This window comes from Zootoca vivipara, chromosome 2, assembly GCF_965207765.1.
Source record: "Zootoca vivipara chromosome 2, rZooViv2.hap1.1, whole genome shotgun sequence".
Taxonomy (NCBI): Eukaryota; Metazoa; Chordata; class Lepidosauria; order Squamata; family Lacertidae; genus Zootoca; species Zootoca vivipara.
The window spans coordinates 59,739,840-59,755,025 of NC_142584.1; the positions used below are offsets into that span (position 1 = coordinate 59,739,840).

The 15,186-nt window shown below is 44.7% G+C and overlaps 2 protein-coding genes across 4 annotated transcripts in view; both read left to right on the top strand.

The window, feature by feature from the left end:
- The window catches only part of CDX1 (caudal type homeobox 1), a 42,850-nt gene extending 30,192 nt beyond the window's left edge, over positions 1-12,658 (top strand). The window contains exons 3-4 of one of the 3 annotated variants that reach the window (XR_015948186.1): positions 1-9,953; positions 10,183-12,658. Coding sequence is in view for 1 of the 3 variants with exons in the window: in XM_035105657.3 (XP_034961548.1) it covers positions 1-204 (204 nt within the window). In the remaining 2 variants the exon portion in view is untranslated. The other 2 variants (XR_015948187.1, XM_035105657.3) reach the window with 2 other exon arrangements.
- SLC6A7 (solute carrier family 6 member 7) overlaps positions 12,654-15,186 on the top strand; it is a 27,838-nt gene continuing 25,305 nt past the window's right edge. The window contains 1 exon segment of the mRNA XM_060271637.2: positions 12,654-12,774. Within this exon segment, the coding sequence (XP_060127620.1) occupies positions 12,745-12,774 (30 nt within the window). The 5' untranslated portion in view covers positions 12,654-12,744.

A 15,186-nucleotide genomic window follows, 5' to 3' on the forward strand; every position in this document is an offset into this window, starting at 1 on the left:
GTGAAAATTTGGTTCCAGAACCGCAGGGCAAAGGAGAGGAAGGTGAACAAGAAGAAGATGCAGCAGCAGACGCAGCCGGCCAGCACAACCACACCGACTCCTCCAGCAGTTGGCACCCCTGGTCCCATTGGAGGCATCTGCAGCAGCACTACCAACCTGGTTTCCTCGTCACCAATGACTATCAAAGAAGAATTTATGCCTTAAACCCAGCCCTTCCAGTTGAACTGCATATAAACCAAAACCGCAATATACGGATTAACCACGAGAATCGGCACTAGCTGGCATACTCTAGAAACTTACACAGAGGCAATGCTATCACTGCTGAACCAATGAAGCCATTTCCTCTTAGACCCACTGGGTTATTTTCTGTGATACCACTGCAGGGGAGAATCGTGGACTTATTCCTAGGAATAGAAGCAATAGGCTTATTATCTTTTCTGTACTTTTCTTTGGGAAGGACTTGCTCCTGTTGCAAAATATTTAAAGAGAAAAGAAAATCCAAGCATGGATGCTTTGGGGTTGGGGGGAAGAAGCGGAGAACCAGGGTACTTAGAAGGTGTTTCGGGAGCATTTGCCAGTATCTGGCATCTGACCACTACCAGGCCTTGATATCTTGGCCAGAAGGACTGAGCTTGTCAGGTCAACTATCCAAAGCCAACTCCAAGCCATCACAGAAGCCCATCCATGCTAGGCAAAGGAGGTCAGGAGGCCAGTGCCACACACCTGAGCTACAATTAATATTTGTAGGAGCAAAAGTCATTTTAAAAGCAAATAAATAGGACCCAAGTATGCAAGAGCAAGACAAATTTGAGATTAAATGCTTACAGGTACAAAACAATGAAAGAACCTTAAATGAGGCAATAAGGTATAAGGGAAAGGAAGCAAAGGGTTGGCTTCTGCACAGCACTGTCTCTTACCGGTACTACATCAAAGATTGAATGCTAAGAATGTCCTTTGGTTACTTTTTTAAATAGTTTTATGTGGCTGCACAGAGTTGTATATTTTGTCCACTGCTGGGCCCTGGTTCAGTTCCTGGTAGGTGGACTGGCAGAATTCAAGACAACAGCCTAGCAGCTTTCCAACTGAGGTTTCCTCCTACTACGTCCTTACATGATGTTTGGGATGTTGAGGAGCATGTCTTTGAATGGATTGCCAGGGCTTTGTATTTGTTGTTGCCTGCTGATTTGGCTATACAGTCATACCTTGGATCTCAAACGCCTTGGCTCCCAAACAATCGAAACCCAGAAGTGAGTGTTCCTGTTTTTAAATGATTTTCGGAAGCCGAACATCTGGCACAGCTTCCACTTGGCTGCAGGAGTTTCCTACAGCCAATCAATAGCCAAGCTTTGGTTTAGGAACATTTTGGAAGTCAAACAGACTTCCAGAATGGATTCTGTTCGATTTCCAAGGTACAACTGTACTTTCCTTCTTGTTTTTATATATGCCAATATTTGAATGACTTGCACATTGAGATGAGACACTTCCCCCTGAAGGTGAGGAACCTTTAATTATCAGCCTGAGGGCTGCATTACTTTCTGGACAACCTTCTAGGGGCCACATGGCTGTAGTGGGCGGGGACAGAGGCAAAAATGGGTGGAGCAACACATGCAAGTTTTACCTTTATACAGTAGGTTAGTTTCTACACTTACATACACACACACACACACACACACACACACACACACACACACACCCCTCTAGCCTCCATCCATAGAATCATAGAGTTGGAAGAGACCACAAGGGCCATCCAGTCCAACCCCCTGCCAAGCAGGAAACACCATCAAAGCATTCTTGACATATGCCTGTCAAGCGTCTGCTTAAAGACCTCCAAAGAAGGAGACTCCACCACATCCCTTGGTAGCAAATTCCACTGCCGAACAGCTCTTACTATCAGGAAGTTCTTCCTAATGTTTAGGTGGAATCTTCTTTCTTGTAGTTTGAATCCATTGCTCCGTGTCTGCTTCTCTGGAGCAGCAGAAAACAACCTTTCTCCCTCCTCTATACGACATCCTTTTATATATTTGAACATGGCTATCATATCACCCCTTAACCTTCTCTTCTCCAGGCTAAACATACCCAGCTCCCTAAGGTGTTCCTCATAAGGCATCGTTTCCAGGCCTTTGACCATTTTGGTTGCCCTCTTCTGGACACGTTCCAGCTTGTCAGTATCCTTCTTGAAGTGTGGTGCCCAGAACTGGACACAGTACTCCAGGTGAGGTCTGACCAGAGCAGAATACAGTGGTACTATTACTTCCCTAGATCTAGATGCTATACTCCTATTGATGCAACCCAGAATTGCATTGGCTTTTTTAGCTGCTGCATCACACTGCTGACTCATGTCAAGTCTGTGGTCTACCAAGACTCCTAGATCCTTTTCACATGTACTGCTCTCAAGCCAGGTGTCTCCCATCCTGTATTTGTGCCTTTCATTTTTTTTGCCCAAGTGTAGTACTTTACATTTCTCCTTGTTAAAATTCATCTTGTTTGCTTTGGCCCAGTTGTCTAATCTGTTAAGGTCATTTTGAAGTGTGATCCTGTCCTCTGGGGTATTAGCCACCCCTCCCAATTTGGTGTCGTCTGCAAACTTGCTCAGGATGCCCTCAAGCCCATCATCCAAGTCATTGATAAAGATGTTGAATAAGACTGGGCCCAAGACAGAACCCTGTGGCACCCCACTAGTCACTACTCTCCAGGATGAGGAGGAGCCATTGATTAGCACCCTTTGGGTTCGGTCAGTCAGCCAGTTACAAATCCACTGAATGGTAGCATTGTCTAGCCCGCATTTTACCAGCTTCTTTACAAGAATATCATGGGGCACCTTGTCAAAGGCCTTGCTGAAATCAAGTTAGGCTACATCCACAGTGTTTCCTTTATCTACCAGGCTTGTAATTCTGTCAAAAAATGAGATCAGATTAGTCTGAAATGACTTACTTTTAGTGATCACAGAGTTTCTTTCTAGGTGCTCATAGACCGTTTGCTTAATGTTCTGCTCTAGAATCTTTCCTAGTATTGATGTCAGGCAAGCAAAAGACATTAGCAGAGTTCAAGGACAGATTTCAGTCAGTCAAAAGCACTCAAGGACGGTGTGAAGCAGGGGAGAGGGTGTGGTGGTGGGGAAGTCTCAAGGGGCAGATATGAGAGACTTGGAGGATGGAATTTTGCACCTGAGGTTTCCAGCCCTGCCCTGGGGAGATGGAAATCCTAAGCACAGCCCGCAATTACTTTCACTTAATGTACCAGTTCCTTGTTTCCACATGTAAAGCACTGAGGCAGAAATAGAGAGTAAAATGATTAATCAGTGAAAAATGGACTCACTTTGGAGCATGCAAAAAGTGTTGATTTAGTGTACCAATATGACTTGCTGCAAAGCTTCATGAGCTTATTCCTGATCTTCATTCAAATTGTACTACTTGGAAGTAAAATGAATCTTCTAATCCTGGAAGACCAATGGAAGTTTGGAGAAGTGGCGATAAAGCTGATGTCTCCCCGATGAAGGTTAACAGTTGGCTGAATCAGACCTACTTTCATTCATTCATTCTCCACCTTTGATGTATATTAGGCTTTGAACTTTTAGTTCTTTCCTCCTGAGTATTCCCTCTTGACACCAGTGCCTTCTGGGCTTAGTGTCAAAACCACTGATGTTTATATTTCTTCATAATGGCTACTCAGGCTGGTGATATTTTTTTGTATTTAGGGTACATTTTTTTAAGCCTCTTTAAAAAAATAAAAAATACATTTTATGTATTTGTTATTCTATCCTTTGTTCACTGTAGTGAGATTTGTGAATTCCTCAGTTTGAAATTGGGGCAGCAGATGGCCCATAAAAAATTTGGCATTGAAAATAACATATGTGATCTATTGGTGTTGAGAAGTGGGGGTTAGGACAAGTTGTTGTACAGTAGCAAACATGGGTCTGAACCAGCTTTCATTGTTCAAACATACATTTTTAAGAGGCGACAATTCCATTGCACACACAGCATTGAACGTGTGCTATGAGCTTATAGGTTGCCATGTGAATTGTGAATCCAAATATCTCCCAACAACATGACTCCTCCATTCTACTTTTTTGGCCATTGCACTTTGGTTAATTGTGATGGGTGGTCTTAGTCAAAGTGATCAGTGACGTTGTGGATGAGGAATTTTGTGATGCTCTTCCCTGCTGAAGTTGCACCTTTTCTCCAGATAGTCATGCTGATGGAACTGCCATTGTGCTAACATTCTGAGCCATTATTTCCTAATGGAGCAAGTTTTAGGACAGCCTGGGTTTTTTATATAGAAAAAAAATCTCTTATTAGCTGCTTCCAGTCCTCATCATATTGTTCCCTGACTACTGCTAGACTGCATCAGGCTTGTAAAGGCCATTCTTGTCCAGGTTTGTCTCCCTCACAGTCTTACCACTAACATTCTTGCAGATAAAGTCGCTCAGATTCGGAAAGAGGTAGACTCCACCATGGTAGCAGGGCCAGGGTGGGAGAGTGCTAGAGCCCTGTTGAGTCAAGTTGCATGGGATCAATTCCAATCTGTTACCTCTGGGGATGTGGACTGGCTCCTTGGACAAGTGAAACTGACCACCTGTCTCCTTGATCCTTGCCCATCCTGGCTCATAAAAGCGAGCCAGGAAGGGCTGGACAATGGGCTCTGTGGGGTGGTGAATGATTCCCTCTGTGAGGGAACTACTGATTTGGGCTCTACATGGGGCTACATTTGAAGGTGACTTGGAAAATACAACTAATCCAGAAGGCAACAGCTAGACTGGTAACTGGGAGTGGCCACCAGGACCATATAACACTGGTCCTAAAGGATCTTCACTGGCTCTCAGTACATTTCCAATCACAATTCAAAGTGTTGCTGACCTTTAAAGCCCTAAATGACCTTGGCCTAGTATACCTGAACGAGCATCTCCACCCCCATTGCTCAGCCCAGACACTGAGGTCCTCTTCCAAGGCTCTTCTGCTAGTTCCCTCAGTGTGAGGAGCAAAGTTTCAGGGAGCCAGGCAGAGGGCCTTCTTGGTAGTGGTGCCTGCCCTGTGGAACATCCTCCTTTTCCTTAAAGAACTACACAAATTTTAGAAGACACCTGAAAGCAGCCCTGTATCAGGAAGTTTTTAATGCTTGATGTTTTTACTATGTTTTTATATATGCTGTAAGTGGCTGGAGAAACCCAGCCAGATGGATGGGGTATAAATAATAAAATTATTGTTATTGTTGTTGTTGTTGTTGTTGTTGTTGTTATTATTATTATTATTATTACCACCACCACTACAATCTGATGTTCCTTTGTGCAATGGTTCTGTTTTAAAATGTATGCTTCTTATTAATAACTTGATTCTTGAGTTTTAAGGTTATTGGTAACCTAACCTTCCCTGTGTTAAAAGGCTGCAATTCAGTGCAAACCATTTCTTATCCCTTTGCAGCCTTAGTTCATTGAGGTGCATTGTGGTTAACACAGTTCAGGAATTTGGCATGTCTTCTTGCTGTTGGTAGTATGGTTTTTAATCTGGTGCCTCATACTATAAGATAGAGCTCACACAATTCTTTCAGGTCTTGAATTTCATTTCCCATTCCAGAAGTAGGTACGACTTGTACCAGAAGCCAATATGTATCTCTAGATAAATTTTCCCCTCATGGGGTGCAATGTTGGATGTTTTTTTTGCTTCATGTTCAAAGTTTAACTGGATACCTATTCCATTATGCGCTGTTTGGATTGTTTTACTATACTATTAATTTGAGCTGTGCTGGCACTTTTGGTTTTGAGCATCTTTGTTTCTCCTGTCCTTGGTCTGTAGTACATTTTGTATGATCTGAGGGACACAAAATATCTTTAGGATTGATGAATAGAGACTGCATCCTCTTTAGGTCCTTTTTTTTAGCTGTATGATTCTATGAGAACGTAAAAGAGTCCTGCTGGCTTAGGAAGGTGGATCATGGAGTCCTATCTCTGGTAAGTAGCTAAGATCCAGCTACAGAAATAATGTAAGAGAGGAAACAGGGCTATTATAGAGTGATCATTACTCATTTCCACCTTCCAGCAATGAGGTTTGGGAATATCTTAAGAATTAGCTCCTTGTTCACACTGATAATTTTATCCATCCATGATTTTATTAAATTCTCATTTGAGAATGAATACACTTGCATTGTGGGGTAAGGATCCTGCTGTGCTTGTTTTAAGCCTGCTTCTTATGCTAAATTGGGGATCGCAATTCCTTGAACCATACTAATTTTTTTTGCAGATACGCTGAAGAAAGCTCTCTTCTCACTTGCACCCAGCGGCAGTGTGTGTGTGTGTGTTTTCCAGAGGCTAGTTTTCTTTGCATAGAAGCCTGGTAAAGGGAGTTCTTTAGGACTGTTGCAATCTTGACACTGGGGGCAGCTGAGGAAAGCAAGAGAAGGGAAGGGCTTGCTTCTTCCTAGGGTCAAAGACCAAGGCCAGCAAACCATAAACAATCAGTTGCGCTGGGCTTCTAATCTCGGTTTATGGCTGTCCACAGGCTGACGAGCCTCCCATCCAAGAACAACAAACACAGAAGGAAGGCATGCGATACTATCGCATCGGGATAGTACAAGGGGCAGCTGGCAAGGGTACCTTCGGGACCCAAGGAAATTGCTTTGAAAACATGAATGGTACACCTTGGCCTCTCTCAAGCTTAGTTGTTACACACATTCCTTCTACTTGCAGAGCATCAGGACCAATTTTGCAGGTGGTACTTCTCTCAGATGGTATGTGGAGTCATAGTGTCACTTGAGGGCAGACAAGGAGAAATGACGGCGAGTCATCCTAGTTTCTGTCAAATTCCATGTCTTGCTAGTCAATCACATGACAGCAATATGGCCTTGTACGCCTATTATTTTCAGTTTTATTTATTTATTCAATTTATTATATCCCACCCTTCACCAGCTCATGAACCCCTCAAGTCATGATTAAGCAACCAGGAAAATCAGTGAAAGCAATTTAACAATTCAGATACTTACAGTATATAAAATAACAATACACAATGCAACAGCAGATAAATCACTGGTTTACATCTGGCACATCAGGTACTCTCGTCACAGAAACCTGGTCAAAGATGTGTGCTTTTACCCGGCACTGAAAGGTAAGCAATAAGGGTACTATCCGTACTTTGAGAGGGAGGGTATTCTACAATTGAGGTGCCACCACAGAAAACTCCCTGTTGTGTCACCACACCATTAACTTCATCCAGTGATGAGGCTATGAGAAATGCCCATCCAGCTGATCTTATTGCACAGGCAGGTTGATATAGGGGAAAGTACTATAGGAAAAGGTCCCACTGGAAGTCAAATTGGTAGCATATAGGCAACTGATATTGGATCCAAGTATCTGGCGCTGTGGTTAAACCACTGAGCCTAGGGCTTGCTGATCAGAAGGTCGGCGGTTCGAATCCCTGTGACGGGGTGAGCTCTCGTTGCTTGGTCCCAGCTCCTGCCAACCTAGCAGTTTGAAAGCACGTCAAAATGCAAGTAGATAAATAGGAACCGCTACAGCGGGACGGTAAACGGCGTTTTCGTGTGCTGCTCTGGTTTGCCAGAAGCGGCTTTGTCATGCTAGCCACATGACCTGGAAGCTATACGCCGGCTCCCTCGGCCAATAATGCGAGATGAGCACGCAACCCCAGAGTCGGTCACGACTGGACCTAATGGTCAGGGGTCCCTTTACCCCTTTACCTTTATCTGGGGACTATTCCATAACCTGGGTGGGGTTAGATTTGGCAAGCACCTGCTAGGCTATAAAAGGCCTGCAGCATTTTTCAGGCCCTTGTGATGGAGATGAGGCAACACATTTCAAAAGATGAAAGGGATAAAGTGCATTTATGAGTTGTGTAGAAGGCACCAGGTAAGTGAGGACCACTTTTTTAAAAAAAGTCTCCCATATATACAGAACTCCCTTTCTGCCTTTTGGACTGCATTTGTAGGTTTCCCCCTCTGTGTCAAATAACTGGGGTCAAATAAGTGTTTTTTTTATTTTAATAGTACATGGAAGATGGATCTCCATCAGAAGGTTCTGGACTCTCCTTCCTTGGAGGTTTCTAAGCAGAAGTTGGATGGACATCTGTCAAGGATGCGTTAGCTAAGTTTCCTACATTGCAGGGGGTTGAACTAGAAAGATGACCCAGCTCTATGATTCTGTTTTTCTGCTTCAATAATATTGCATTATGTTCCTACCATTTTATGTAATTACGTTTTGTATAAATTATTTTAAAAAACCATGTTCTATTTACAAACAAAACATTTAAAAAGCTACCTTTCTACCGGTACGATGATGGGGAGGAGCATGGGAATAGTCAGAATTTTGGTTGGGGGCAGGCTTTTGTTGGGGAAGTCACAGGAAGGAAACAGAGTCGGGAGGGGGCCACAATAGGAAAAAGGTTGGGAAACACCGGTCTAGGTGACCATCATATCAGCAAGCTCTACAAGCGAGGGGCTATCTCTAAGAAACAATGTCTTCAAAGGCTATATGACCCTGGTCAGCGACTAATTTTTAACAGCAGAAGTCATATTTTGAACCGAACAAACATTTAGAGACTCAGCCACATTGGCTCCCTGCCTCCAGTGACCCACATAAGCTGAACCCCAAGGAATTACCTCTCCCAAATTCCATCTCAATGGAAATACCAACAGCACTTCCTTTTAGCATTACAGCTGCTCACCATCATTCTGCATGTGAAGCATGCTCACAGAGCTTTGTTGCTGTTCCTGCTGCAGATGAAGGGGTAAAGGAATCTTTGCCTGCATCTTCGTATGTTTGAAGTTTCCGTGTATGCTGGTGGTTGAATTTGGCCCCAGAGCTCCAGATACCTGCTGCTCCTTTATCATTTCACTGTATTTCTGCATCTTTATCCCAGCAAGCTAGATAAATTAGTACAGTGGTACCTCTACTTACAAATAACTCTACTTACAAATTTTTCTACTTACAAATGGAGCTCCGTCCGCCATCTTGGATGCGGTTTAGATAGGATTTTTTCTACTTACGAATTTTTAGATAGGGTTGCTTCGACTTATGAATTTTTTCTCCCAATGCATTCCTATGGGATTCGACTTACAATTTTTTTCGACTTACAAATGTGTGTTCGGAACACATTAAATTCGTAAGTAGAGGTACCACTGTAGTTTATTGCAGCATGCCAGGATTCACAGCTTATCATTGCATATGCAAGTGTCAATGAGGGTGAGGAATGCACATGCCCTACTTAGGAGAAAGAAGTAAAGGCAGGCAGTGTAATCTAAAATGGGACAGAGCTAATAACACTGAAGAGGCATAAAAGGGGAGAACACAGGATAGCTCAGTCGGTAGAGGGTGAGACTCTTAATCTCAGGCTTGTGGGTTCAAGCCCCATGTTGGGCAAAAGATTCCTGCATTGAAAGGGGTTGGACTAGATGACCCTCCTGTCCCTTCCAACTCTATTCTATGATTCTATGAGGAGAGAGGGAGAGGGGAAGAGAGAGAGCACACACTGGGGATTCACTGACTCAACAGCAGTTCCGGCCATGTACTGAGATGATGAACTTCCAACCGAAACTCTATCAGACTTCTGCCTGTTTGCACAGCAGGGTAAAAGTCCATGGAACGACAGGCTGGTCCCTGTGGTTCCCGCCAGGCATGTGTGCACAGGGAGCAGGTGATGATGAGAAGCAGTCATAAAAGTGCCCTCTGTCCCCACCCCCGCTCGAACGGCTTGGCCCAGGTTATGAAACGGGCTCAGGTGCGTTTGCCCAAAGTCATCTCCCCACCTGTGTGCACTTTCAGGAGCTTAGCTGAGAGAGTCCTGTTTGCCTTGAACCAGAAGTGAGTGCAAATGTGCAATTTGGCTTCATCAGCTACCTACTACTGCTTGTTTCCTGGTTTTTCATGCTTCCACTTAAAGGGGGGGAAATATCAAGGCACCCCCAGAAGGTCACGTCAGGTGCTCTCTTCAGTGGTTCTGCACCAAACCCAAAAGGCAAGAAGAATGATTTAAGTCACTGCTGTTTGTTTTCTGCAGTTGTAGCTATGTATACTTTCTACATACATTTGTGGCTCTGTGGCATAATTTTGATCTCTGTTTTTTAGTCCTCAAGGTTGTAGTAATAGATGGGCAGGTTAATGGTCTATCTATGTGGTTCTCTTAGATCTTAGGGAATAAGATTCCCCCAATGTTGCTCTGACATCTTTTTCTTTTCTTTTTTAAGGAAGAAGACATCAATGCCAGGGATTTAATCTAGCACATAAAACATGTGCTCTACAAATGAGCTATGGCTTTTTTGGAAAAGACTCCCTTGGTTTGGAAGACTGAGGAGACTAAAGAGTGCGTAAAGTGGGGGGGGAATCTAAGTACTGTGATAATTCCTGCCATCCAGTTACCACCCTTTCCCTTAATTAATTTGGAATACTTATATACTGCTGCCTCATTAACCTGTTTCTGTGTATGTCTTGCTGCATTTTTTCCTAAACGTTCTGGAGTCTGTGAAAATTTGGAATAAAGCATTTTCAGGTGGAGCCATTCCATGCAGAATAAGCCAATAAACTGGCACGTTTGTCTTTGTTTGCATAATACATTTTGTGCCTTTTGAACTGTGTGTATGGGTGAAGAGACTCCTCTAGGGAGACTTGCTCTTTCCTATATAGAAGAAGGAATTTCAGCAGGAGGAGCTGCAAGAAAAGAAATCAACGTTTGTGCATCAGTGCAGGCTCCCTTCATGCATTTGCCAGTAGGGGGAGCAAGGATATCAGGTGTGGGGAGGGGGGACTGGCTCAAAACAGGAAGATGTCACAAATGCTCCCGATCTCCCCGAGCTGCTAGGGTTCAGTCCCTAAATCTCTGGGTCACAGTTCAGTGCAAATCCATTTAGAAGTGGAAAAGTACTGAAGAGGTAGCTAGTCAAAGGAGGGTCAGACAGGTTAGAAACGGGTAGGCAGGTAAAACATGAATTCAGCTCTCGCTGTGATGAATTTGGAACAAAATAAGGACCTGTCTCATCTTGACTGAAAGCATTTTGTATACGAGAAGCATGTGGCAGCTACCCGATTTAGCAGTCACACTGTGTTTCTGTTCTGCTGCCTGAGTGTGGGGTGTTTTTTTCCCCCAGATGGCGCAACACAGACCTAGACCAGATCTGCTACCTTTGTTATGAAGTCGGCAAATCAGAGCTGATTACTTGCCATTGGATAAAGCAGGTGTGGGAAACCTCTAACCCTCTGGAGGTCGGTGAACAACAATGCCCATTATCCTTGGCTGTTGGCCATGTTTGCTGGGGTTGATGGGAGTTGTGGTTCACCAACCTCTGGAGGGGCAAGAGTTCCCTAAACCTGGCACAAAGTAAGGCAAGCAGAAGGTGGGATGGGATTTAGGATTTGTGAGAGCCAGTGTTAGGGACAGTAGTGCTTGCGACAGTGCAGCCTGGAAGCGTGAGGTCTGGTTTCTTATTGACAGGGAGATAGGCAACTCAAAATAGAGAAACAGGGCAAAGAACTGCTATGGGGCAGGCCACAGAAGTTGTGTGTCAAGTGGTTGGGGCCAATAGGGTCCAACAACCATTCTACTTGCTAACAAGAAAGTATTTATTAGAGCTCAGAAACGATACGTTCCACTGCTAGAACCAGTAATAGAATCATAGGTGCTTTATTTGGCTTGGCAGAAATTCAGTTATCAATCCAGGCAGTTGCTGTGAATCTAGGTGAATACTAGACAGGCATTCCATTCTGTCCCAGGCCACACAGAAAAGGTTGGTAGCACTTTAGTTTTTGTTAAAATCAAAGTAAATCCTACATACCAGAAATCTGCTCCCCCCCCCCAGAGTAGATTACCAGGGTTAAACACAGCATGAGAAATGGAAGTGTGTTAAGTACAGCTTTAGTGTAGGTGTCTTTTAACACTACTGCTGATAGTGTTCACTCCATTTTCTTATTTCTGGTAATGCCTCCTAAACATGTTCAAACCCCAGCTCACTGAAAAGCAACATATCTCTTAAATGCCACTCCACTGATGATGAAGTAACAACACAGACATAGGACATGGGGATCTGCCTTGTATTGAATAAGACGATTGGTTTGTCAGGTTCAGTGTTTCCTACACTGGTTAAGGTTCCAGAGATCGTTCCCTCCCAGCCAAGGATTGAGCTCTACCACTGAGCTATGGTCCAGTGTCATTTCCCCCAAATAAATCAAGATGACTCTGGGAAGTCGTCAAAGTCAGACATGGAGGCAACAGTCCCAGCATCTTGTTTGATCTCCCAGAAACAGGTATTCAGAGGCATAATCACTTGCTTCTGTATACAAAAAGACAAAAAGTCCTGTTAGCGACTGGCAGACCCCCTGCTCCAGGCATTTGTCCCCTCTTCACTTGCTGCTTGACACAGCCTGAAATCTCCATCTGACTCCGAAACAGAGCTGTGTGCCAAACAGCCAACCTGCTGCTGCTAGCCCTCCCTGGCAGCTCGCTCTCAATCCGCCTCATTCTCTAGCCAGCTAATGTTAACAACATACTCTGTGCTGGTCCAGAGAGAGACAGAAACATAAAGAGAAAGGGAAGGTTTGTCCTGCTCCCTTGCTGATCTATTTATCTGTCTTCCCTATTGTTGCAGAGAGAGGAAGAGAGGAAGCTAGGGGGGGAGGGCGGAGAGAGAGAGAGAGAGAGAGAGAGAGAGAGAGAGAGAGAGAGAGAGAGAGAGAGAATCTCTGGAACAAGTGGAAGAGCCAGAGTGCGAACAAGCGAACTGCAGGGAGGGAGGAGTGCATAGCAACGCGACTCCACGATGAAGAACCAGGAGCATCATCCTCAGAAGGTAAGACGAGGAGGCAGCAAGCAGCTTGTACCGGAGGCATATAATGAGATGCCACAAAAGGAGAAAGTGTGTGTGCATGTATCAGGGGAAGAGAGCTCTAGCAGGTGCCTTTTTCTGGATGGCAAAACAATCCAGGCTCAGGATTGCACATCCCACAGTCCCTTTATCCCCCAGGTAAGGTTGGCAGGGGATGCTTCTCCTTCAGAGTAACAGGTTGTCTTATGCTAAAGGTGGAGAACGACAACACCTTCTGCCCCTGGCTGAAGCAGCAGGTGAGGCAGCTGGGAGGCCGGGGGTGTCTGGCTGGCTGTCATTGCACAGCCAGCTCTTCTCACTCTCTTTAATTAGCAAGTTCACTGGGTGTGTGTGTGTGTGTGTGTGTGTGTGTGTGTGTGTGTTGTGCCTATACTTGAGTGCACCCGCTTTTCACCAGCCAGCCTCACCAGGCAGGTGTTTCTTTGTCCTCTAGAAGGCAGGTGCTTCCATCAGGGGATGATGCATGCTATATGGCTGGGGGTGGGATTTAGGTACGGAAGAATTGGGTGGGGAGAGAGAGGATATTCAGGTGCAAGTCCCTGTCCCCTGTACTGTTTGCATCAGTGCCTGTCCTCCCACTGCATCCTATGTGCAACAGGTGATATAATAATAATAATAATAATAATAATAATAATAATAATAATAATAATAATATATTTATACCCCGCCCATCTGGCTGGGTTTCCCCAGCCACTCTGGGAAAAGAGCATCCAGGAAGACAGGCTAGAGACGTTCACATTGGACGTGGCTGGAGCAGGAAACTGGGTCAGGTCTATCGAGTCCCTCTTTGCTTCTTTCCATATCCGCTCCCTCTCGGCTTGCATCACCTGGCTGGCTCCTCCCTGTTTTCCCCTGGGAAGCCTTCTGGCAGTGATTCTCTTCCTATTTTCCCTCCCCACTTTTACATCACCCGGGCAGAATCTCTTACATAAGCATGTCAGTGTGGCATAGTGGTTGGAGTGCCAGGCAGGACCTGAAAGAACAGGGTTCAAATCCTCACTCAGCCATGAAGGTCACTTGGGGCCAGTTACAGCCTAACCTGACCTCATAGGATTGTTGTGGGAATAAAATGGAGTGGAAGTGGAAGACCATGTGCTGTATACCCTGAGCTCCTTGAAGGAAAAGTGGGATATGAATGTAATAATGTTTATTCATTTATTTAATATCCTTCCCCACATCTCCCACTTCTGACTCTACTGCTGGCTGTTCCAAGACATTTTGCAGCAAATGAAAGTAGAGCAGCAAAAAGCACCCAGTGCCCCCCACGCCGGTTCAAGGCCAGCCAAGTTATTTTGGCCCTTGAGGCAGAAAACCCCACAAGCCTCCAACCACCATTCAGAGTGCTCTGTCTGAGAAAGATTTGCAGGGATAGGTAGTCTATAAGCATAGCCATCCATCCTGTTTCTGACTGGTGCTAGCAGGGGTGGACTTTGGTAATATTTTATAATATGACACCCTGTGCGAGACCGACATTTGGTGCCCCAAAATGGATCTTCTCAATTTTGAGCCCCCTTGGCTCGGCACCACCCTAAATCTGGTGCTGGTGCTAGTTTTTGGATTAAAAGGCTCTCTCATCGCGACAGGTAGCAGGCAAAGCAAATTATTTACCTATTAGTAATTTATGTACCACTTAGTTGCATAAACAAGTAACAAAAAAAAAGTTACAACCCCAAGAAAACCCCATAATTAAAATGCACAATGAAACAATTTAATCAAAACATTAGAATAAAAATCCACAGTCAAAATGCACAATAAAGCAATCCTATTAAGACAGCAGCAGGAGATTCAAGTCAGGAGCTATGGGGAATACTTGTCTAAATGGGGGTTTGCTATGATTTTGATGAAGCAGTGAGTCTTGTTTTCCTCTAGTGACTTTCAAGGTGGCTTCCTGCCATCTCTAATCCAGGTCTCCACCTCTCATGCCAAATTTTGAGAGAAATGAAAAACAATTTGTTTCTGGCCTAGTGGTGCTGGATAAGTAACAAGACAAGGTATTAAACCAGCTTCAAACCGAAGTTTAATATCATAAGCAGCTGCTCTACCGATTTGGATGGTCCGCCCCCGCTACTCAATAGATCCAGTTGGTTTCCAGAGAGTGGTAGGGGATGTTTTATCCCGTGCTGATGGCCTTTCAGCCGATTCCCTGGTGGTCCGCTGGAATGTGTGGAGTTAACCAGGGCTATTGACTGTCTGGCTCCGAAGCGCCCTCTCCGACTGCATGGAGCCCGGACAGCCCCGTGGTTTTCCCCAGAGCTGAGGGCGATGAAACAGTTGCTGAGATGGCTAGAACGCCGGTGGCGGAAAACTCATTCTGAATCAGACCGGACACGGGCTAGAGCTCAACTTCGAGCCTACCAAGCGGCAATGGCGACGGCG